At 36.6% G+C, this 26,442-nt stretch overlaps 1 protein-coding gene across 1 annotated transcript in view; it reads right to left on the bottom strand.

Moving 5' to 3' along the window:
• Positions 1-320: 320 nt before the first annotated feature.
• Vwde (von Willebrand factor D and EGF domains) overlaps positions 321-26,442 on the bottom strand; it is a 68,526-nt gene continuing 42,404 nt past the window's right edge. The window contains exons 14-30 of the mRNA NM_001368871.1: positions 25,484-25,639; positions 25,274-25,378; positions 23,772-23,886; positions 21,534-21,784; positions 20,325-20,544; positions 18,074-18,211; positions 15,545-16,108; positions 13,988-14,083; positions 13,809-13,904; positions 12,515-12,610; positions 11,833-11,928; positions 10,188-10,283; positions 6,659-6,754; positions 6,443-6,538; positions 4,753-4,848; positions 1,930-2,033; positions 321-381 (exon numbers count right to left, since the gene is read on the bottom strand). Coding sequence (NP_001355800.1) covers positions 1,930-2,033; positions 4,753-4,848; positions 6,443-6,538; positions 6,659-6,754; positions 10,188-10,283; positions 11,833-11,928; positions 12,515-12,610; positions 13,809-13,904; positions 13,988-14,083; positions 15,545-16,108; positions 18,074-18,211; positions 20,325-20,544; positions 21,534-21,784; positions 23,772-23,886; positions 25,274-25,378; positions 25,484-25,639 — 2,421 coding nt within the window. The 3' untranslated portion in view covers positions 321-381. The remainder of the gene's footprint in view (positions 382-1,929; positions 2,034-4,752; positions 4,849-6,442; positions 6,539-6,658; positions 6,755-10,187; positions 10,284-11,832; positions 11,929-12,514; positions 12,611-13,808; positions 13,905-13,987; positions 14,084-15,544; positions 16,109-18,073; positions 18,212-20,324; positions 20,545-21,533; positions 21,785-23,771; positions 23,887-25,273; positions 25,379-25,483; positions 25,640-26,442) is intronic.

The following is a 26,442-nucleotide window of genomic DNA, read 5'->3' on the forward strand; positions in this document are numbered from 1 at the left end:
CTCTATACTTATGCATTAAACATTGTGAATCTAGGAGACATTAAGTAGCATGTCATTTTCACTGACCTCTGATACAGACATAGTCGCAGCTGCAACTGATAAAACCACAAACTTACAAATATCACCATATTTGTATCAGGAGTATGAACTTAATATCAAGAATCAAACTTCAAAGTCAAATTCAAATTACTTGGAGCTTTTATTTTGTTTTTCTTTGATATTGACAACTTAGATCCTTCCACATTTTTTTAGTTTATTTGGTCTTTATAATACTTTAAGCAATATACAAATAAGCTTCAAAAATTATCTTCAACTATTTCTGAATAAAACTGCATATCTAATGATAGAGGCTTGTAAATATGTTTCTTAATGATGTTTCATCTGTAATAGAAAGAGAAAGTCACGTTCCAATAAGCAGTAGAAAATCTTATTATTATCTATTTATTTCCCCTTCCTCTGGCATGGCATACAAACCCCTTCAGTTCTGTCAACGTGAAAGTCAAATTTGCCACACTCAGCACTGCTTTCATAAAATAGATCCAAATGAGTGTAAATAAGCCCACTTGTGTCTGAAGCTTGTATACTGATATGATGCACACTGGGTAAGTATTACATCAAAATGTTCAATGTCCAATAAAACTGACTTTTATATCTTTTGGAAAGGACTGCATATTCAGAATAGTTCATACATTTCTCTCAGCCTCATTTCCCATTCTTTTCTTCCCTCACCACTCCCCAGTCCTGTACTCAGATCTAACCAACTAAGCACTGAACATCTTGAAATCCTAAATTTCGCACCATGACTGTATTATGTCCCTACTATTATCAGGGTGGGGCCATATTTTTTTCTGGATGAAAAAAAAGTGCAGGGAGAAAACAATACAGAAATTGACTTTGCATCCCAAAACAGATTGATCCAGTTTCAAACTTCAAGAAGAACATTTTTTAAAAATTTTAAGTATTATCATGTTTCAATATATTTAGATTTCCGTGATCTCTGGGCTACTTTGTTTTATTTTGACATAGTGTCTCAATTTACTACATAGCTAAAGTTGAGCTTAAACCCCAGATCCTCAAGCCCTCACATCTCAAGTTGGCCCTTGAGCCTTTTGAAGTATGGAGTAATACGTGATGGCTTTTATATCAAAACTCATAGAGCAAGACATTTTTGAAGGGCCTTCTGCATGTGCACACATATGTGTACTTGAATGTCATTGCCACACATATCTAATATGTGTAGAAATCAGAACCAAACAACATCTTGCTAGTCTGGAATGTGAGTAGTGACTGAGCAGATGGAGTGCAAACTTGTAGACAGAAGCTTTGGAATAAATGCATTACAACAGTTGCCTTATAAGTCAAGGTGAGAGCATCTCCTACAGCAAGAAATCCTCTTCTTCCCTTGGTTCTTTGGTTTCTAAAACACAAAGAATCCCCAATTCCAGTGATAGGTATATTTCTTTTCCTAGAAATGTATTTTAATAGATGGCAAATAAAGCAAGAGAATTTGGGGGGGATTATTAGAAGAGACTTGCTTTTTGTGATACATGGCCATTAAAATTGTATAGGGCTGTACTCTAATCACCGAGGTAGTGGCTCATTAATTTTAAGTGGTGAGTATGTTGAGAGATATGAGGCTGGCATTTGACCAAAGAATAAATTAATTGTGCCCTATGCCATATTGTGAAGTATCTGTCCTTTGTTGTCTTGGAATCCTGCATCCCATTGTATGGTGAGACCTATACATTGCACTCATTTACAGGAACATAAGACATTTGTGTGAGTGTAAAATGATAATATTTTCTGGCTTTGGAGTCAAACATTGAATCAATGTATGTTCTGTTTTGGAAATAAGATATCAACAGTGGTCAGTTACCAGGTAGAAGACAGACAGAGAAGCCTCCATCTATTATTTGTAGTATCACATACCTATATCTTCTTTTCACATTTGGCTCCAGAATATCCAGTGCGGCAAGAACATACACCAGGAAATGCACATCTTCCTCCATAAAGGCACTTTTGAGTACAAATGGCTGCAACAAGCAGATTTTTATAGTCATCATGCCTTTTAATAGAATACCATAATACACTGTGTGCCTCTGTCCTGAAGCGATCTTGTGATTGGAGTCTTTACTGTGATTCTTGATGGTCATTACTTCATATGATACATATATGGATTGGAACATCACACAGAGATATGCACAGTTTCTGTGCCACTTAAAAATAAATAAAATAATTTACAATTGACCATAGGAAAGAAGTACATATGAACCATGCATGATTTAAATTTTCTGGTAGTTACTTAGAGTAGAAAAGAAGTTGAGGCTATAAAGAATCTGCCAGTCGTCTGCCTATTGGCAAATCTACTTCATATGCTCTCATAACTCCAGAACCCAGTCTCCAAACTCAAGGTACACTTTATTAAATTAAACTAAAACTGTATTACTTATTTTCTAAGTTATTTGAAATATATCTTTAAAAACATGTTTCAAAGAGACAATTTGATACTGGTATGTATATGAAACAATTTATATCCTACTTTGGACAGTAACTGGAAACACCCTGACTCTTTTTTTTTTTTTTAGAAACAGAACCTTCCTTGAGCCTTTGCTAGCTTTGTGCTCCCTATGTAGACTAAATCACTCAAGCTCATTGCAGTGCCCCTGACCAAACCTTTCAAGTGGTTGGATTGCAAGTGTGAACCACCATGCCCAGATATTCAGTTACTTCTTGGACCATGATTGCACTGTCCATACAAGAAAGGTGTTTGTAGAAATCTCCCCTAAAGTAATTTTTACAATATTTATATCTATCTGTGAATCATCATCTATAAAAATGCTTGTAGTAAAATAATTTCTTGTCAATATGTGAAATGTTCACCAACAGAGGAAGGGAAAATTCATTGCATTAAATATAAACACTGTGCAGTAGCATCACAGAAATTGATACAATACTTGAAATAATGTTTTAATGTGAACTAGAGAGATGGCTTGGTGGTTAAGAGCACTGACTGCTCTTTCAGAGGTCCTGAGTCCAATTCCCAGCAACCACATGGTAGCTTACAACCATCTGTAATGGGATCCCACGCCCTCTTCTGCTGTGTCTGCAGACAGCTAGAGTATACTCATACATAAAATAAATGTCTTTTAAAAAATAAGATCTATCAGTAAAGGACATTTTAAAAATAATGTTTTAAAGGACAGGTTGTATGTTTTTAAATAATATTGAGTGAAAATAAACACAAAATTTATATGTGTGGTGACTTTTCATGGGAGTCCCACTGTTGCCAAGTGTAACTGTGAACGTTTACATAAGAGTTGAAGAGCTGCTTTCATCCCTGCTGCCATATATGGTTGGGGAGAAAGGTAACACTCCAGGGTTCCACACTAACAGAATTCCATCCTCTAGATATCATATTTTTGAGTGGGCATTACCACCATTTCCCAGAAGATGGCAGTAACATTTATGTTCAGTTAGAACTGTCAATACATAAAATTTACATAATGGTCCTGCAGTGTGGAGCATGCACAGTCCCAGCTTCAGGCTGTGCTTAAACAATATCAGTCTACACCTGTAACAGAAGCTTCCGCATTCATGGAGGATCATGAGGAGCGGAGAGGGACAAGGGAGGGCAGCAGAAATAAATACAATTAGTAGACATTATACACATGTATGAAATGTCATAATGAAACCCATTATTTGTATGACTAACATGCTGTTTTAAATCTTTAAAAGGAAATAAAAGGATTGGGAAATGAACTATCAAATAAACTCTTACTTCTTTCAAATGGATTAAAAATTGGCCAACATTTATTTTTACTTTGAAATTTTTATTTTTATTTTGTATATGTGAAAAGTAGCTTTCAGTGTCAATTTGGCATAACCCAGGACCACCAGGAAAGAAAATCAAAATGAAGGTTTGCTTCGATCAGGTTAGCCTATGGACATTTCTTTTTCTTTTTCTTTTTTAATTTATTTTTTTATTAGGTATTTTCCTCGTTTACATTTTCAATGCTATCCCAAAAGTCCCCCATACCCACCCCCCAATCCCCTACCCACCCACTCCCCCTTTTTGGCCCTAGGGTTCCCCTGTACTGGGGCATATAAAGTTTGCAAGTCCAATGGGCCTCTCTTTGCAGTGATGGCCGACTAGGCCATCTTTTGATACATATGCAGCTAGAGACAAGAGCTCCGGGGTACTGGTTAGTTCATAATGTTGTTGCACCTATCTTGGTTAGGTTTTAAATAATGTAAGAATGCCCAGCCTGAAATGGATGGCACCATTCCCAGGTTTAGGGCCCCAGAGTGTATAAGAGCGAAAGGAAAACTATCCAAGCACTGGAACATCAGCTTCTCTTTTCTCACCACTGTGGATGTGATGTGATTAGTTGCTTTAAGCTCCTGCCACAGTGACCTCCCTGCAGTGATAAACATAACTTGTAATTATAAGCTAAAATAAATGTTTTCTGCTGTAAGCTGCTTTTTGTCAGGATATTTTATCAGACTGATACAATAGAATTAGGATGACATGGCACATATGTGGAAGTCAAACAACAGCATGTAGAATCTGTTCTCACCAGACTTGGTGGGAAGCACCTTTATCCACTGAGCCATCTCATGGGTCCATCTTTTTTAATTACAAAGGGATCCGTATTCTAAAATTTTGTCTCTGCTGTGGACTTCTTTATAAGCTACAGATTGATTATTCCAACTTTTTCATTTGTAGAAGATGAAGTAGAGAATGCTGCTTACGTTTCTGACACTGCACTCCTTCCCAGGTGGAGGGACAATGACACATGCTGGGAGCTATGCATTCACCCCCATTTTTACATTTCTGAAGGCAGATGGCTGAAAATACAAAGGTAGAGAAATTATAAATTTAAACTGTGAGTCAAATTATAATATAAACTATAAAACAACCAAATTTTTTAAGAAGAAAAGTTTACAAGTCAAGAATGAGAAGATCTTTCCTCAGCCAGGAGTGATGAAACACACCCGTAATCCCACCACCTTGGGGTCTAAGGCATTATTATCTGGAGTTCAGGCTCAGCTACATAGAAAGTTCAAGGCCAGACTAAATGATATCAGTGCCTGTCTCCAAAGTAAAATAAAATAAAATGAAAAAAAAAAACTAAAAGAAAACATTTTATCCCAATATCACTTCCCAATATCAGGCATAGTCTTGAAAAAAGTCTTACCAACATGTTGCTCTAAACAAGAACTGAACTAGGACAAGAATAATAGAAAAATAGACCTGACAAAGTAGATCCGGAAATGTAATAACAGAGATGTTAACGCTACATAAAGAACCATAGACAACTAAGGAATACCAACATCAAGAGAAAGTTTTCTCTAGAGAGGAGCACATCAAGTCATTTCCAACAGCAAATGTCATCCCTGAGAACATGCATGATACAGACTGAGTAGTCTGCCTTCCTTCCTTCCTTCCTTCCTTTCTTCCTTCCTTCCTTCCTTCCTTCCTTCCTTCCTTCCTTCCTTCCTTCTTTCCTTCCTTCCTTCCTTCCTTCCTTTCTTCCTCCTCCTCCTCCTCCCCCTTCTTCTTCTTTCTCTCTCTCTCTCTGTTTCTTTTTATCTGTATCTTTCCACACTCATACAGTAAGATATGCACAAAAGGATAATCAATGAAAAAAGATCTTGTGCGTTTGGAAGAGAACAAGGTGGAGCATATGGGAGGGTTTGGAGGGAAGAATGGGAAGGGAGATATGATGTAATTATATTACAGTATCAAAAACAGGGGAAAGGAAGAGAGAAAAATGTGATTTAAATGGTCTTCAGAGTACCATGGTACATCCTACCTCTTCCCCAGTTGTTGGAGTTTTACAGTGGTTTTCATTTTAAAGCACTACATATATTACTTTAAAATTGTCTTGGTTTGTTTGGAGACAGACTGTCATTATGTAGCAGTGCCTAGACTGAAAATGACTATGTAGAACAGGATGGCCTTGAGTTCACAGAGATCTGACTGCCTTGGTTTCCAAGTGCTGGGATTAAAGGCATGGACCTTCACCCCCAGATTAAATAGCAATTTTATACAAAGAATAAAGAAGACATTTGAGGGAGGGGAGTCATCACTAGCTCTGCAGCTAATCTGTTGGAATGGGTAGAACTTCATCCTGCAAAGACCTGAACTGCTGAGCTCAGGTGATTTCATTTCAAGTCTTCCTTGCTACCCAATTTCAGATTAGTCCAGACCCATGGCTTATGCTGGCATATGTGATTGAAAATCTAGAAAATGCTGGACACTGTCTACAGAGGACTCTGTCTTTCACTATTTCCAAATGGTATCTCCCAGAGTATAAAAAAAAGGAGCAAAAATAAAAACAAACAGATGAAACAGAAAGACTTTGTCTTACATTCTGCTGCACACAGCCCCCAGGAAGGTCTGCGTTGACATTCAAAGAGTCTTCTTTGTTTTACTTACGTGTGTTACACTGTTTCCCACTCCAGCCAGAAGCACAGGAACAAATATTCGGTCCCACACATTTTCCACCATTCATGCACATAGGCTCACAGATGCCTTCAGTTAAAAAGCAAAAAACAAAAAGCAAACAAGAAAAAAAAAAAAAACAAAAACAAGTGTCAAACAACAAAGATTCGCTTTTCCTTGTGTCATGCAAATACTTTAGTGGTTTCTTACTTGTCTGGCATCTCTTTCCGGTGTATCCGCCAGGACAACTGCATACGTTATTTCTCATGCACAGGCCACCATTTTTACAGGGAGGGTGACAGACAGCTGAAAGAACAAATGGCAGTAATGTGTGAACAGTACATATTGAATTATTATATATTGCACATTGCCTCATGGGCTTGTTATCTATGGAGCCATAAGATAGAGAAATGCCCTATAAAAATAAAGGATCACAACCGCAAGCCATTGCAACTGTCCTTCCTAAATAATAAAAAGCAGAACTCAGAGCCATTGGCTGCTAGGAAGTTAACATCGTTAAAACACCTTAGTGCTGGAGATTCCAAAGTAATCCCGAGTGCACTGTGAAACATAACTTATACTTCATTGGCGTGGAAAGCCAACTATGAAATGATCTGAAGAGAATTAAGAAAGTGAACCAACACTTAGCTCAAAGTTAAGTTTATATTTCCTGCTGTGCAAACTAGAAACACTGTTGCCATTTGCTACACTTCTATAAAATTAGTAGGAAACACTTCAAGGGAACTTTAATCTAGTCATGTCACAATGCAACTTTATATGACTGGTTCCTGTAAATGCTGAGTAAAAATCTTTTAAACAATACAATAAAATAAAACCCCTTTGTTGGAAATATTCATTAGCAATTTAATGTAATTTTCCTCATATTGACCATACTAGGGAAGCCAGATTAGAAAACAAACCTAAATGTTTATCATTTCTATGAGATAATTCTTATTGCTTTGTTTCTCCCAAACATTAAAATTTAATGTTACTTGATTTTCTATGCAGTGTTGAGAATTGAGCCAGAGCTCTGTATATGCTAAGCAAGTGCTCTGACGCTCAGCTACGCTATAGAGCGCGAATACTGGATTTTCTTGCGTGGTTTAATTATTTTGTTTAATTTAAATTTAATTCTCCTTGATAAATTGTTACATGGATTTTAGTTTGTTTTTAAAAATCTATGTATTTTAGTAAAAGAGCTGTTTAGACTGCCAGTTTGAATCAGATCCCCTAAATAGCTGCTTTCTTAATTTCCACTCCATCTAAAAACATAATTGATTTTAAGAAGATTTATAAATGAAATAGCACTTTCAATACAAAATATGCAACTGGATATTTTAACGAATAGATGTAGATTATAGATTATAGATTATATTATGAATTATATTCATATATTATGCTCCCCAAAAAACTGTTTGCACAAGAGGATCTCCATGTAGCGTCTCAGAACCTGCCCCAGGTGGTTCTGATTAGTAGATAAAGATGCCAGCAGCCAATAGCTGGGAAAAGAGAGACAGAGGCAGGATTTGAGGATTTCCCCAGCTACAGATTGGGAGGAAGAGAAGGTGATCCCCCATGCTTTAGGAGAGTCTAGAGAGAGAAAGTTAAGAGAGGTTGCCACAGGGCAGAGAAGCAAGGAGAGTGCGCCCTGGGCTCTGGGCCAAGAAAACATGGCCCAGACAGTTGACTAAGAGCAGGCAACTTGGAACACAGAAATCAGTAAGAGATAACTCACAATTATAGTTGGAAGGTAGATTCTAGCAGCACGGATGCTAGGCAATCACCCAGGTATTGTGCTACTTAAGGCATATTAAAATATAAAGACTGTGTGTGTGTGTGTGTGTGTGTGTGTCTGTGTGTCTTTCACTCAGGAACTTCAACTATTGAGGAAGGTAGCAACCCCATCACTGAGATTAATTAATAATTAATTCAACAAACAGATATTTTGTATTGCTTTAGGTTGAACCTCTGCAGGTACATACTGAGTCTATTTGTGGTGTGTGTGTGTGTGTGTGTGTGTGTGTGTGTGTGTGTGTGTGTGTGTGTGTTATGCAGATCAGATAATTTTCAGGCGGCAGCTCTCTTTATCCTGTGTAGATTCTGCAAAATGAACTCTGCTTTGAGGCTTGATAGCAATCACCTGTACCTAGTGAACTGTCTCATCAGCCCTAGTTTTTCTAAATATGTAGCCAATATAATTTGTTAATCACGACAAAGAAAATTACACGGTGTGTAATAAATCTGTGGTGGTTTGAATAAGAATGGCTTCCATAAGTTCCTACATTTGAATGCTTACTCACCAGGGAATTGGACTCTTTGATGGGTTAGAAGAACTAAAGTGTGGCCTTGTTGGAGGAAGTGTGTCACTGGGGGCGGGAATTAGGGGGATGGGATAAGCTTTAAACTTCTAAAGTCCATGCCAGACACAATCTCTCTCTCTCTCTCTCTCCCTCTCCCTCTCCCTCTCCCTCTCCCTCTCCCTCTCCCTCTCCCTCTCCCTCTCCCTCTCCCTCTCCCTCTCCCTCTCCCTCTCCCTCTCCCTCTCCCTCTCCCTCTCCCTCTCTGTCTCTCTCTCTCCTAACTTTACAGTTCTTTGGTATATATGTTACAGTTTCCATTTTATTGCTGTTACACTGGGGTTTTGTTGTTTTTTAATGTGATTTTTATGTATGTAAATGAATGTATGCATTTGTTTCTTGTGCTTTTTTTCCTTTAGCTCTTTTCTTTCTGTATCCTTACATGTTTTGTCCTATTCAGATTTGTTTGTCTTTCTCTTTACCTTTCACTCTCTCTCCTCTCTCACTTTCTCTTTGCCTTTCTCTCCTCTCTCTCCTTTATCTCTTTCTCTTTGCCTTTCTCTCTCCCCCCTTTGTGTTTCTCTTTGTGTTGCTCTCTCTCTCTCTGACTCTCTCTGCACCCCACTTCAGTCAGTTCTCACCACTTTAATGCTTCAACCTCCGCTCCTGACTCCCTGCCCCTTTGACTCTCAGCTACTCTCTCCAGATCTTACTTTGGAATTAACATGCTCCCTACTGCCTCATCAACTAGCCTTGTTTTCCACTTTCCACTCCTCCTCACCCTCCTGGCCCTGCCTATGTGGTGCCACCAAGTTCCTATGCCTCTTCTCTACTGAGTTCAGTTCCCAGCAACCACACCATGGCTCACAACCATCTATAATAGGATCGGATGCCCTCTTCTGGTTTGTCAGCAACAGAATACTCATATGCATAAAGTAAATAAATAAATCTTAAATGATAAAAAATAAAATAAAACAAAGAAAAGAAAAAAATGAAAGAAATATGTCATTTTGCCTAGAGTTATACATAGATGCATTTCAAAAATGTTTAATGGATCTAAAATCAAGAGTGGTCACAGGAAAACGTTAGACATTAGATAAAATATGTATCAAAATTATTTGATTGAAAGCAATGGAAACAACTACCATTAATTATGAACTGTACTAGAAGGATGTACATTTGTTTCATATCTTGGCATGACAAAACTTCACAGACCATGCCCAGGTTGTTTCCCTAACGTATATTGAATAATTGACAATTCTGATACATCTGTCCTTGCTGCTTTACATGGCCATATCTACATAATAATATGAAACAGAGAGGGAACATAGTCTCTCTTTTTCCATCTGAAACTTGACATGTGTTTCTGAAGAGCCCATGTTCCCGTTTTGTATTCCTAATTTTCCACTTGCCTTTTGTATTTATGCACAAGGAGTGCTTACCATTCTGGCACTGTGTTCCAAAGAATCCACCAGGACAAAGGCACGTGTTTGGCTTATAACAGGAACCACCGTTGAGGCAAATAGGATCGCATAGAGCTAATGAACAAGAGAAGAGAAAGCGGTCTCAAGTGCTGTTGTTTTAAGACTGAATATGGCACAGGTGGACGGAAGGAAGCATGATGGTATGTATATTTTAACTACAAGTAAAAGGAGCCAATAATGTTCCAGACTTTACCAAATGAAAGGAAGCAAAGTAACTTTGTAATTGCTTGTAAGTGTGTTTATTTGGTATGCTAATAATGTTAATAAAACTAAGACTGCAGAGTGAGCATGATTAAAATGTATGATGCTTTTAGTAATGGTTATAGGCTAAGAAAGGCCAATTCAACTCAACAGCACCAGTGTTGGCTACGCACACATCTTTATCGCTTTGCAAATAAAACAGGGGCACTTCACTCAAGCCTTCCCTGCACAGATGTCTGATGCTTGGTCACCAATGTTTTGCTTAGAAAGCACTTCTAATTCTAGTTATAGCTTAGATTTTATTCAGTTTCTAAGGCATACAGACACAGTTTTTTTTTTCCAAACTCCACTTGCTAGAATTAATGCTTCCACGTGTAATATGTAATTAACTTTATATTTCTTTTTTAAAAATTTTTTATTAGATATTTTCTTCATTTACATTTCAATTGCTATCCAGAAAGACCCCTATACCCTCTCCCTGCCTGTTCCTCAACCCACCCACTCCTGCTTCCTGGCCCTGGCATTCCCCTGTACTGGGGCATATGATCTTCGTAAGACCAAGGGCCTATCCTCCCATTGATGGCCGACTAGGTCATCCTCTGCTACATACGCAACCAGAGACACAGCTCTGGGGGGGGGGGGCACTTATCATAAGCCAACTTGCTTCACAGTTGTGTTTTGAAAAATATAATTGCATTTTTGTCTCTTTCAATAATGATGTGAGACTTGAAATAAGGCCAAGAATCGGCTTGATCTTTGTTTCCCTCTGTCACAGGCTTCACGTATGCCAGCACACTATAAATGGTGGGTTAGATTTTTGTTGAGAAAAGTCATTAGATAGGGATTACAGATGCAATTATTGAGTTAGAGTTAAATTAGACATTGAAGCTGTAATAAATAGGGAAAGTAGTGTACCTTCTAAGCATAGGAGCATATTATGTGGGATAGCAGTTAGATTAAACTGACCAACTGCAAACCTTCTGCTAAGGAAACACATCTGACACTGATCAATACATGGATTTATGTGATGGCTGACCCTGACATCCAGAGTTGAACAGATGTTAAGTAAAGTTGGATGTCTATATCGTGGTTAGAAAAGGAGAAAGAAACTTAAATGGAGAAACTGCAACAAACCCAGGTTGCTGTGTCCATACCATGTAATACATACCATAGGAACACAACAGCAAGAAGGAACTGATTAGGTAACATAACGTGTAAGACAGCATAAGGTTTAAGATAACAGAAAAATGTAGGGATGAGAAGTACAAATTTTAAAAATGTGTTACTCATAACCACCTCCTATCTTGCCTGCCAGCTCAGTTTTGTTACTTAGATGTGACTCTTTGGGACATTTGAAGTTTCTTTTTGTTGATACTTTTATTGTACATAATTCTGATTTTACCTGTACTACAGGTGGGTCCATACCAGCCAGACTTGCACTGACAAATATCTGGTGCAACACATTCGCCTCCATTTTCACAATGCCTGTTACAGACCACTAAGATCATGGAACAAGGACAAAAGAAAGACAAATTCAGCTTGTAACTGTCAAATACTTCTAGTAATTGGATTTGACCATAAAGGAAGACCAGAATAATTCATTCATAAGAACTCACATTCTTATGTTATTTTCTTGCTGATAGAGATGGAGAAATTAGAAAATTAATAGCACCAAACAAGAATTAGCTACTTAGGAAAATTATTAGTAACTGGTGAACATAATCAGATACAAATTAAATAAACTTATAAGCAAATTAATAAGTCTGATTTCTACTTATTTCAAAGAAAATGATGTGACTATTCATAGCAAAGCTCTTTATTATTATTATTATTATTTTGTGAGACATGGTTTCATTATGTATAATTCAGACTACTCCTCAGCTCATGACTTTCCCTTCCCAGTCTCCCAAATACCAGGATTACAGCAACACCCATCTAAACATCTTTACTTCACTTCTGGGAATCCCTGGTTCCTTTAGTGCATCAATGCTGTTGAGGGATGGGTTTGTTTTATTTAGCACAACAGCCATCAACTTGGTGAGGAAGATGTTTATTATAGCATCTTGTAGGAGAGCTTTACTTACGTGTTTCACACCTTGGTCCTACAAAGCCATAAGGACAAGTGCAGAGATTGCCAGACAAGCATGTGCCCCCATGTTCACAAGGAGGGCTACAATGTTCTGCAGGCACAGAGAGTATTACGTCAGGTTTCAGGAATCAGTACACATGCGTGTGTAAAGCATGCCTGCAATAAACCTCCAGCATGAGATCAATTCAGGCTAAACTCAGTTCCCTTTACTGCGTGGTCTTCTGTGGGAATCCACTACGTGAGTTTACAATTCTAAAGCTGAGTCATCAGCACCATGTTTTGGTTTATACATGAAAATTACAAAACACAAGGCCGGTGTGTGGATGGTTTATGAAGACTTTGGTTAATTGGAAAAAAAATACCTGACCTTCAGCTTCTAATATGTGACCTTGGACATATGATTTTTTTTTAAAAAATAGATTTATATGTTCCATAGTTATTCTCATTTGCTGTTAGTTTTGAAGACTTCTGTTAGTTCCCAAATTATTTTGTTGCTTTGTAGTTTTTTTTGTCATTAAAGCATTTAACAGGGTTCTAAGATCATTCACAATTATATGTACCACCCACTAGAGTTCAGTCTCAAAAACGGTTTTAAAAATAGCAAATTAATTTTTAAAAAGCACCTACTTTTATCAGTCCTATTTTGTAGATTCCTTTCTTAATAATTCATCCAAAACCATGCAGGGTGTATATGACTACAGATGTATTTTTATGGTCATCTTTTAGGTTTTTTTCTTACTATTTTATAGCGTTGAGTTTTGCATTTGTACATGAGTCATTAAAATGGTTATTTCCCCCAAATACCTAAATCTCAAAAAGCAAAGGTTTTGGAAGAGGAACAACTACTTTTTGGATCTATGATTTCTAAAGTATGAGTGTTTAAAAGTCTAAAGTTAGGGGCTGGAGAGATGGCTCAATGGTTGAGAGCCACTGGCTGCTTTCCAGATAAGCCAGGTTCCAGATACTCCCCGGTACCCATGGCAGCTCACAACCTTCTGTAAATATAGTTCCAAGGAATATGACACTCTGTTCTGGAGACGTTGTATAGACATGGTGTCCAGGCAGACATCTGGACAAAACACCTGTACAGTTAATATTTTTTCAAATTAAAAACAAAAGTCCCCCTAAAAAGAATTAGTATGAATATTTTTTAAACTGTGAGCTTTTATCACAGCACTGAGTAGAACTCACTAACAAAAACACAGCAAGACAATTATCCTTTAAAAATATTTTCAAGGAAATAACACTGTACTTAGTTCCATATTTGAGGCTGTAATTGGAATTCTCACCTTCATCGCAGGTTGCTCCACCATGCCCTGGAGGACATGCACAGATGTTAGGCTTAATGCATTTTCCATGCTTTTTGCAAACAGGGTGACAGATGGCTACATAAAAATAAAGCCCATGGCTTAGAAATATTGGTTATCAAATAAAATTTATTATACAAACTAATGAATCATGTACCTACCAGTTTGGCAGTTGGAACCAGTATAACCTGGTTTACATTTGCATGTATTTGGGGCAACACATTCTCTGTTTCTTCCACAGGAGTGTCTACAAAATGCTACAAAAAAACAAGGAAGAAAGTCTGAAATGTAGCATAACTGTGTGTGTGTGTGTGTGTGTGTGTGTGTGTGTGTGTGTGTGTGTATCTCTCTCTCTCTCTCTCCCCAAAAAAGGGTTCTTGACTGTCCTGAAACTTGCTCTACATGTTAGGCTGATCTCAAACTTAAAGGGAGATCTACCTCCCTTCCAATTGCTGGCATTAAAGGTGTGCACCACCACAACCCAGCCCAAATTTCTTTTTCTTATTTTGGTTTTACAATTTTTTATTTTGTGGATGTTTGGCAAAATGCAGTTTCCACAGAGCCCGACAGAGGGCATAGAATCTCGTGGAAGTGGAGTTATAATGATTGTGAGTCACCGTGTTTATGAGTGAACTCCAACCCCTAATCTGAAGTTTTCTAATGTGAACATTTTAATGATGTATTAAATGCACAGCTACTACATTTAGCCATAATTCTTTTCCTAATACTGGCTTCATGATTAGAAGGCTTGAGAAAAATAATCACTAGAGTAAGAAAGAAGCACATTATGTGGCAATTATTCCAATAACCCCAGCTTGCAGTAGAGGAAGCAGCCATTCATCCACTTGTGTGACAGAGTACAGTAGAGTTTCAGATGGAATACAAGTAAATATTGATGAACAGTGATGCTCAACCAAAAAGCAAGGTCCCAGGGAGTCAATAGCTAATGGGATTAGATTCCCCTGAACATCTTGAGACACTTGACATATTCTACTGGGTCTTTAACACTTTTCATGTAACCACAGTATATGAGATGTCTTTGTTAACCATAAAAGATGCAGTTACTCTTGACAAAGCAATAATAGAAGCAATGGAAAATCACCCAAGAAACAGCTTCTTCATTGCCAAAGCCAAAATTTGTATTTGTATTAAACAAAAACAATGACTATATAAAGCAAACATATAAACAATGCTTGTAAAATTGTTTGAACGTCAAAAGTGCTGGAGGCAATACAGAAAATCTCAGTTTATGAAAATAAGCAATAATGTCAGAATTAGTAATTTAAAGTGTTACATGTCAACTGTGGACTGGCAAGAATATGGGCCACAATACTGATCAGGTTTGTATTCACAACTGTGTTTCATCTCTTTAGCTGGTTGGTACTCGATAACTAGACTCACAAAGACCTGCCGTGTCATCTGTACAAGTGGAAAATAGCAATCAAAACATGAGGTTATTATATATTATATGATGGTTAAAACAGAATGTTACTATAGAACTTAGAATAGAGCGGGTATAGCTGTATTATCAATATTTATGTAGTAATGATATTTTAAATAGTAACAGTAATTTTTAAAAATCAATTCAGAAAACCCACTTTTTCTAAAATGTTTTAAAGAAAACAGAGGGAGTAGAAATCAACAAAGAAGTGCTTCTTAGTTACTTAAATTTTAGTGAGTTAGTTTTCATTATGTATGGTGAAAAATTCTCACAGTACCTCTACAAGTGATACCATCTCCGTAATACCCAAAGGGGCAGCGTCCACACTTGAAGTGACCACCTGTGGTTGACACACAGGAAACACCCTGGAAACAAGATGATTCTATGCAGTTTGATATTTTGGTTGATCCATTTTTTTCTGGCAAGGTAGTGATTGCTCCTTTAGTAGTCAATGATATAAACTCTTGCCCAGAGAAATTTTGGAAAGGTTTGCTAATTTGAGTACTAAGTCCTCCTGTCTCTGTTGGAAATGTGCTCTGGACAGGATCTACCTGGTCAAAAGAATTGTTAGGGTTGATGCTTGCAAAACTACCATTGTGTGCTGGAACTTCAAGCTCATCAACAGTAAGATCTGGACTGAGAACATGATCCACATACTCATAAGTTGGTGTCTGATGAGAAACACCTTTCTTCCCATTGTCCATTTGAGTGGTAACTGATTTTACTGACAGGTGGGATGCGCCTATTGAGTTTAAGAACTCATTGAAAGTTGTTGCAGGCCTCTGAGTAAAGCTTGGGTTCGTCAGTAAAGGCTCCATTGATGGTGGTTGAAAGCTCAGGTCTAAAGAGCAAAGATATAAATAGAAACATTCATCAGAATGTTTATTAATGTTCTACCCTATCCACGTTTGATACCAAGTTATTCATTCATTTATCTGTGGTTTATAACATTTATGTGTAAGAACCATATAGGAATAAAAAGTCATCAAAGTGTTCCAGCCTTCAAGGATGTGCAACATACTTGGATACACAAGGTAACACAGAAAGTTAACAAGTTTGAAAGCTATGGAATATCCACTAATAAACTTCTCTGAATATCACTGTGCTCACTTTTCTGTAATATATACCTGAGCAGTCAGGAGGTTAGCAAGGGAAAATGTATTTAGAGTTACCTTAAATAACCCTCAGGTTAACTTTCTAAAAGTAAAAATAACTGAGGTACAACTTGTTAGTCATAGGGAAAACATTTGGAAAGTATTCTGTAATTAGACCTGATCCAAGATCAGGACTTCTTGGGGATGTTTTAATCTATTGGTCTAATACGAGATTTATGTTTTTTGGTAGTCTCACCAGCCTCTTCTTCAGTAACACTTTTGTCAGACCTCATGAGAACCACAGTTTTGTAGTGAAGTCATTTAAAAACTCTGTTTCAGCTGGGCATGGTGGCACATGCCTTTAATGCCAGCACTCAGGAGGCAGAAGCAGGCAGATGAGTTTGAGGCCAGCCTTGTCTACAAAGTGAGTTCCAGGACAGCCAGGGCTATACAGAGAAATCTTGTCTCGAAAAACAAAAACAAAACAAAACAAAACAAAACAAAAAACTCTCTGTTTCAATTGCAAATCAGTAGGCGAAACACAATCTGATGCACCTAATGCAAACCAAATCGGATGAATCGTAATCTGGGATCCATGAGTCTCTTGGACTTCACTACTGGAAATTAGACCAAAGTTAAGGGACTTTTTTTCCCCCTATAAATCCTCAGATTTAAAATGAATTGTATGCCTGAAAATTCATCTGTAAAAGTGTGAATCCTAAACACAGCTGTGTTTGGAGAGAGGGCCTTTATAAAAGAGGTTCTGGTTGCACAAGGTGAGAAAGTACATCTCTGCTCTAAGGAGATAATTGTCCTAAGAAGAGGCAGGAGCACCCAGAAAGCACACACAGAGGAAAGGCCTGTAGGCACTATTGTCTGATGGGCAAGAAGACAATATTCATGAAGACAATTAAACTACACCTTTGCTCTTGAATTTCTACACTCCAGAATTTTTTTCCAATGGTTTTTTTTCTGTAATATAAGATCTAAGATTGGAGAGATTGTGAAAGAAAAGAAAATATTTCATGGTGCATTATACAATTCTTATCTTTCCACAAAAACACTCTAGGGATAATTACTTTAGTCTTATGGAAAACAAGTAGGAGGTTTCACAGGCTTGCTTCTTTGTTACCTCAAAGAAGCCCACCTTGGTATAAAGACTGGGTGACTGGTAAATGTCTCATAAGAAGAGGATCTTTATTCACTTAAATATAACACATGCATAGTTCTTTAATGCTGTCTTCTGGAACTCACTTTTAAAATATCGATGACCTTCAGTTTCTTGTGTCCCTCTAAAATTTCTGTCTGCTTGGATCATAACCATAAGAGTTCATCTTTAACTCACTCCTCTCTCTTGACCTTCATATAGATAGTCTTCTCCCCCCCACCCCCTTCTCTCTTTCCACTCATTCCATGCTTCTTTTTACATCTCCATTATCCTTCCTGGTAGGAATGATGCCTCTTGTGTGTCCTTCATTTAAAATATACAAAGCATCTTTTTTGGCACCAGGAAGCTACTAATCACCTTCTTACTGACACATGCTAATTAAATGTGAGGACATATGAGATATACTTCACTCTCCTGTGCATCTAATTCTACATGTAACATGATGCATATATTCTGAAGAAACATATGAATGGAAAAAAATGCCATTAAGTGACCTGAAGTAGATAAACACAGCAAAAACACAGCAGCAAGCAAGGGCTATTACCATTGCATGTGGTCCCATCACCTTGAAACCCTTCTGGACATGGACCACAATGATAGGAACCAAAAACATTGATGCATTCCAAACCTGGGAAACAAGGCCAGGATTCACACTCATCTACATCCTTCTCACAGTTCTTGCCTATAGGAAACAGACCAATAGTTCAAATTATTTAATGTCTAACATCCCATTGTTTTATTACTTATCCTTGCCTGATATTAGCTATGTAGCTCAGGTTAAATTAAATTGTGTCATCCTGCTGCCTCTTGAGCTCTGGGACTGTAAGTCTATACCTGTCTGGCCGGTGCTCCTGTTCCTTTATTTAGCACTTCCATACCTCTACTGAGGAATGGAACACATTTACTATTTATTTAAAACCTACTATACAATCAAATATAAAATCACTTAGACTTCTTTTAATATTAAACTCAACTCTTCACACATGTAAGTTTATTTTTTTTCTATAAATATGGTGAGTAGTCTCATCACCAGGTAGGGTGAGATAGGAAGCCTTTGAATTGGTCAGGATAAGTAACACAACAAGATGTGTCTCAAGAAACAAGTCAATTAATATGAGGTAAGAATTATAGTATATGATACATAATTATATAATGTAATTATAAAATTTATACTTTTCTTTAAAAACTCAAATTTTAAATGGTAGCTTAGAATGTATTTCATTAATGTTAAGAATGATTTATTCATTCAAAGTACTAGACTCTGAAAATTTTAACGTTATATGTCAAAAAAGGCAAAATTTTCCCAATAAGATACTTTGATATGCTTAGCATCTTATTTGAATGAATAAATTCATAATATGAAAGAAAAGAGTCCTTGTTATACATACACTTTGGAGAAATTAATATTTGAATAATTTTAAATATAGTCCATAACACAAAACCAATGGCATGTCTATGATTCATATGTCTAAGCGGTAATTTCAAAATAATAAAAAAGTTAAATACAATAAATTTTCTGCTTTGCTCATCTATGTTAAAACTGCTTAGTTCAAAAAGTCAGCTCAATGACTGTATACTAGTCTAATATTATATCTCAATACCCAAAAAGGTATCCATACGTGACCTTCAAGTCTTTGATGAATTAAAGGCTTATTATTATCATATGTTCATTTTTAGAATCAGACATTTTAGGAGAAGTAATGAATTAGTGACTAGGCTTGCATTTCATTTGTTTCCAACTCTGATTTAACCCATGATGTTGCTAAGTTAGTAAATTACTAATAAAGCACTTCTTATGCGATAAAATTTTTATTCTCCTGAAACAGTTTTATTATTCTACATTATATTTCTTTTAAATATATTTTAGGCAAATGTTTCTCTTTCCTTCTTTCTCTCTCTCTCTTTCTTTCTTTCTTTCTTTCTTTCTTTCTTTCTTTCTTTCTTTCTTTCTTTCTTTCTTTCTTTTGGTTTTTTTTGAGACAGGGTTTCTCTGTATAGCTCTGGCTGTCCTGGAACTCACTTTGTAGACCAGGCTGGCCTCAAACTCAGAAATCAGCCTGCCTCTACCTCCCAAGTGCTGGGGTTAAAGGCATGCGCCACCACCTCCTGGTTTCTCTTTTTTTAAACAAAATAAAAGATAAAGCAAAAAAAATCACATGGAAGTTGGTCAACACAAACCAACAGAAGTAAATGAACCCTAAACGAAGGTATGAGATTCAGAGACCCATTCACTCACACATTATGAGTCCCACAAATATCCTACACTGAAAGCTAGAATATATGCCCAAAGGACCTAGTGCAGACCCGTGTAGGCCCTGAGCTTCCGGATTTAGCTTTTGTTAGTTCATACATCCTTTCCTTAGTTGACTTAGAGAGCTGTGTTCTCCACATTCTCTGGTTCACATGCTCCTTCTGCCTCCTCTTCCACTGGGTTCCCTGATCTATATTTCAATATCAATACACTTACATGTATTATTACTTGCCAAAAAGATGTAGAAATGCCTATAAACATGCAATTGCGTTTCCTTGATTGCTGTCAGAATCATAAAATGGACAAAATCACAAGAATATATGAAAGCTAAAGTGCAGAAGTGTTTGAAAGTAGCTCACAATTTAAAATTATCAGAGGATATATGCAGTGTTTATGTCTATGTTACTTTTTACCAGACTCTTAACAATGTGGTTTAAAATCTTAAGAAAATAGATTTGTATGGTTTCCCAAAAGAATATTGCAAGGAAATTTTCTGTCTAATTTATTCACATTCTCATTTAGTTCATGAGGAACCCAAACTGACCTGTGAGCTCAGGAGGACAGTCACAGGAGTAACTGTGTGAGCCTCTAATACATTTGCCAAGGCCACAAGGGTTGGACTGGCACTCCCTGGCTTCGGACTCGCAAAGATCACCATAAAAACCAGGCAAGCAGTCACAAAGGTAGGCTCCGCTTCCTGGAGGGAATTTTCTATCAGGCACACATGATCCACCGTTCAAGCAGTCACAAGACTTCACAGTCACCTAAAAAAGAAAAATACTGGATGTGTTATTTTGAATAAAATTACGTTTAGTTATCACTCTGATTATGAAATCAGGATAAGCATGAGGGCTTCTGTGACATGGATAATGAAGCCATGTTTCCCTGCAAAATTCTTGTTTAAAAAAATCATGTCCCCTTTCAAAAGCAAAGCTAATAAGATGTAGGTGATTTGTGGGATGCTTTTAGAAATGTTCTGAGTAGAAGAATTTGTTTTTATTTTCTTATTTTTAAAATATATCCAATAATAGTTTCAAGTGGCCTTGAATTTATATTCCTCCTTCCTCAAATTCCCAAGGACATATTTTTAGGTAAGTAGCACCCTACCCCATGGACAGAATCATCCTTTTCTAAATGCAAACAGAACACTAGGAAACAAAATCAGTAATGTGGAAGGCAGTCAGCCACCCACGTTATCGCAGTTTAAGAGCAGACAATAACTTCAGTTGCTAGGCTAATATGGTCAAGCAGTTACCTTTTCTTACATGCGTCTGTGTGAAAATATGCATGCAAAACTTCAACAGCACGTGCACATCACAAGTTTATAAGAATTTAAGCCTCATGACAGACATATATCAATAAAGGAAAACTTGTCAATTAGTTCTTTCATGTATTCTTTCTGTATTTGTGGTCTCTAATTTCCCATCCAAGACTCTCTCATTTGAAGGAAAAAGATGTAGTTATCAATCTTATTTTAGTCAGGCCTTCATTGGAAGTGGAAATGAGTGAGATATCCATCCTTGTCTGCAAGTACAGAGCATGATGTTGGCTATCAATTTACACTCATGTTTCAGGGCTTATTAAGAGTATCCTTAAGGTGTCATGCTCTTACAAGCAACATGTAATACAATCATGCAAAGTTTAATATCTTCATTGCCCTTTGACAGTAAGATTATGCCTTGTGCTAGGGTTTAAAATAAAGCGGTTGTATTTGTAAAAGATCCAGTGACATTTATGTAATTATAACTATGACCTCCACTGTGACTGTAGATTTAGCCTCACAATCGTCCTTCAGGCGGAGAGTGAACGTCTGAGGAGTCTGTGACTCTGTTTTCCATGTAAGAAGTCCCTCAGAGGAAACAGCTGCTCCATCAGGACCAGAATCCAATGTAAAACGTATCTCAGAGCCTTCTGGATCCCAGGCCATGAAATGGTATTCAAAGTCTTCACCATAAAATGCCTCTAATTTGTCTTGCAGTGTTTGAATCATGGGGGGCTGGTTATCTGTAACAGAGAAAGCATTTAACCTTGTACCTGCATAAAAAAGGAAAGAATTCTGATAGTTTCCACAGGGGCAAATGCCTAATAAGGACTTAATTCTGCTTAAAGTTCTATGAGCTGCTATTTTTTCTTTTTTTCATAAATGACATTCCATTCTATGTAAATGTAAAAGTGACTGGTGGGTTCAGGGTCAGTTTTGCAAGCCTAGTCTAAAAATACTTAGGCTACAGCATAGCACGCAGACAGTTTTGCACTCTGCAGTTTGGATGCATTCCTCTTTTGTCTTAAATAATTTTCTGTTGACCATTCCACTGCTTGGGCATCCTGGATATCATGGGCCCTGTTACTCTATCTGTGTGTACTCTCAGCCTCACTTTCCCCCTCTGCGCCTCCCATTACTTTCTATGACTCTACTCCTCATCCAAATCGAAACGTGTCTTTCACTCTGTTTACTTCCCCATTTATAACAAATGGGAGTGAACAGACTGATCAAACCCCTATCCCTGAGCTCTTCCCGGTGTTCAAACACACGCACCCCTTACTGAAGCTGTGTCGGGAATAAGGACTGCTCTCTTTATACTCAGAAAACATTTCAAAGTATACTTTTTTACTGTCTTCTATTTTAACATGTACTTTCCTTGCTTATTAGCTAAACATAAGTAAGAGGTCCAATCATACTATGGCATTGGACAATAAGTGTATTGTGTGTACACATGATGTACTGGTGCTAAGACACTCCAGGTCCAGCTCCCAGTATATCCCTGTATGATTTTGAAAGCTGCCTCGTTATTGACCTTATTTCCCTCACCCTTCACATTTTTAAGACTACTTACTTATGCCACTAAACATGATAGATACTCACAAATCAGTCATACCATAGCCGTTAAAAGAAAGACTCACCAGCAACACACACCTTTAATCCTAGCACTCACGTAGCAAAGGCAGGCAGATCTCTGAGTTAGTGCCTGGTCTACAGACTGAGTTCTAGGACAGCCAGAGTTACACAGAGAAATTCTGTCTCAAACAAACAAACAAACAAACAAACAAACAAACAAACAAGAAAGAAAGCCTCCAACTCGAAGGCAGTCTCCATTTTCTTTACCACTCTTGCTATTTTCCCTCAAATGTTCACTAGCTTTGGCTAATGTTCTGTAAATCTTGTTGCTAAAGAATGACTATGAAAAAAATTAACAAAGTAATAGAAATTACATAAATAATGGCATGTAAATATAAATCTGTATTAATTATAGATAAGGTTATATAGGCTCTGAGTGTCATGTCTTGCTGCATCTTACTATCCCATGTAGTTAACAATACCTGATCACACACGAGGAAAGAACTCAGACATATACATGAAATTCCATAGGCCTGGGAAAGTGAAGATCTTATGACATGTGACCACTATTTGTGGTACATTTTGGATAGAAAAGTGGATCCTTAACTTATTTGTATGCGTATTTATCAAGTCACAGAAGAGAGGTATTGAAAGGCACTTTATAGAGTACTGAGGCTAAATAACTTAAATATCAAATGATAGATCCATGTCGATTGGAGCTGAAATAGTTGATTTCTTTGCCATAAAACTGAACAAAGTGAAGTTAGATATAGGAAATCATGTGTATCTGAATAAAGAATTCCCATTTCATTCTTCTATGAAGTATTCAAATATTCATTATTAAATATTAAAATACATATCTTATAGCCTATTAGTGTATGATGATATAAATTATATATAGTACTATATCACTTAATACTAGAGTAAGTTCTAAGATATACATCATTTATCAGTTTTATCATTGTATCACCATGGAGGGTATAGTCACAAATTAAGAGAGCTATGAAATCACTTGATATAAACACATATGAACCTATTATTAGCCAAAGTCTTGTTATTTGGTGTTCAAGAACACATATAAAAACTTACTCCTGTCCTTTGACTTTTTAACGCAAATAAATTTATAAATTTATTAAATTAATAAAAAAAACTTACCATCTAAAACTGACCAAGTAGAATTTGAAGTTTGAGGTCTACAAATCAAACAAGAGCTGGTAGGATTTTTGTCTCCATCAGTGTAGCAGAAATCATCAATAATACAAATATTATTCTAGTAGAATTTGAAAAAAATCAATAAGATACCTATAATTAATGTATAGAATCTAGAAATAGAAAGACAGCAGCATATATATTTGGATTTGGACATAGTTTTCATAAACTCAACACATTTTCAAAAACAAATTATTCATAGTATTAAAAAACGGAATACTTTGGAAGAATAAAAAATGCAGGAAAGGCATGAAATATTATAGCATAGCTTATGAGTAACAGGAAACACAACCGCAATGTTTTCTCTGTCAGCTCTCCAAGAAGTGCTTTATTAATAAAAAAATTGGCATTTTCCTGTACAGTTGAAAGAATGATATCAATTTACAACTGACTTCTGTTTCCCTTTGTAGCCTATTCCATCCTTTAAATGCTACCACCAGCCCAGATCCACACCACAATCACTTCACCTCAAAATACATAGTTACAAGGCATCCCTGAGAGCAATGCTGGCACACGGAGAAAGCAGCCATCTCTTGGCTTCTTCAAAAGACTCATACTTGTTTACCATTTCTGCTCATTTTATGACAACTACTTTGCTAGCACTTAGAGTGCTCTATGAAATAAAACAAATAGCTTGAGAGGACAAGACAGTTTTGAAAGTATTTTTAAACAGGCAGAAACAAAATATTCCAGATAAAATAAAACCCAAATAAGTTTTCAACAACTAACATTTCTTCTTGACGTATTCTGAATGCTTATCTCAAGAAAAAAGTATACAAATTGTTCTCTTATGTGTGTACACTGGATTTATGTTCTTTCCTTTGAAGGGTTGGCTGATATTAGGTCCCTGGTGCTTATCCAGGCATTAGTTTCCATGTAGGAAGCCTTCTAGATAAGCAAAAGAAAAATAAAACCAGAAAACAGGCAAACAAAAAGAATAAAAGCATTAAATACATATTATAAATCCTTTTCAAATACAAATCATTTGCTACACAAAGATTAGTTAACCACAATGACAAATCTTACTGAAAAAGTATGGATGTAGAACCACATGAGTGAATAATTAAACATGAACTTTGGTCTCTGATTCTTTGGGAGGGGTTCTCGTCTTCTTTCTGAGAAGAGAGGCAAGGAATGATGTAGCCCAGGCTGTTCTCTAGGGTGGGACAACCTCATACTTCGGATGCTCCTGCCTCCATCTCCTAAATGCTAGAACTACAAATGCTTACTACTTTAACATAGCCCCTCCTTCAAAGTACCAGGGAGAAGTATTCTGCCACTTTAAGACATTAAAAGGAGAAACGCTGTCCCTGTTTAATCAACCAGAGTTACAGGAAGTTCAGTAATTTTTAACTTGACTTCTAGCATACATCTGGGAAAAGCACAAAAATATGCAAAAGACATGTGAATATATGTATTATATTCTATGAAAAAGTAAAAATACATACCTTTATAGTGCATGAATCATTTTCATAGGGGCCACAAACTTGACAAGTGCCATCATATATGATCATTATCTTGGAATTACTGAATGTGTAACCATCATTAGATACCTATGAGATATAGTTCTACAGTAAGATTACTTTTTTCTAAATGCTGACTAATCAATTCACTATGAAATTTTATTTATGCATAGGATGATATCGTGTATTTTTTACCTTTAATTGCAACTTTGCCAAGGGTTTCTCTGCTGTCAGATCTATGGTATCAAAATGTTGGCCATTTGGGAACAGCTGACAGTCAACCACTCTGCTACTTTGAAAGACTGCCTGTGTGTAGACACTTGTTTCAAGCACCCACTTACTGCCGTTATACTGAAGTAGTAATAAAAAGTCAATTAATTAGTTCTGAATTGTGGAAGTGTTTTTGTGCATTTTATAATTACTGAATTGTATATAGTCAATGAAGAAAATTTAAAATATATATACCCCATACAATCAGATAAACAATTAGAAAACTATGTTGAAAGTAAGTTTTCATATTTATATTATTCAAAATAATAGAAAAGTATACACCATAGTTTGGTAATTAAAAAACAAAATCAACCCTTCTTCCAAAGCATACATTATTGACAGATTTGATCCAAAAAAGTTGTCAAGGTTAGTAATATATAACTCATTCACCACAAAATGTATTTCAGAGCAAGAGGAAAGTAATGGAGTGCATACTTGTCACATGGTAAATAGATTTTTCTATGTAAAAGTTTCTTCGCCACCCCTCCCCCATACTTTGAGTACTATCTAGTAGTGCTGTAAAATGTCTTAGTCTGTGAAAATAAAGAGGTAGAATGATTTTCTGGGTACTGATAACTATATAGAAAACTTGAAGGGTGTATTTGTTGGCATCTGAATTCATATGTATATTCAAATGTATAAAACTGCATTTTGATGGCACAATGGTTTTCAAACATAGCACTGGTCATGCAACTTGATATTGCTTCATCATTGCAGGTTAGAAGGAAAGAGATATCACTCCAGTTTATATGGCACAAAGTATAACCTCATTTTGAAGACTTTTGATTGATAGCATCTCAGTTGTGCAGATATCTATAGTTATAGAGGAACAGTCTGTTACAGCAGGTCTGTCAGTTTCTCTAGCAGAGGAAGGATGACAAAAA

Source organism: Mus musculus, chromosome 6 (assembly GCF_000001635.26).
Source record: "Mus musculus strain C57BL/6J chromosome 6, GRCm38.p6 C57BL/6J".
Taxonomy (NCBI): domain Eukaryota; kingdom Metazoa; phylum Chordata; class Mammalia; order Rodentia; family Muridae; genus Mus; species Mus musculus.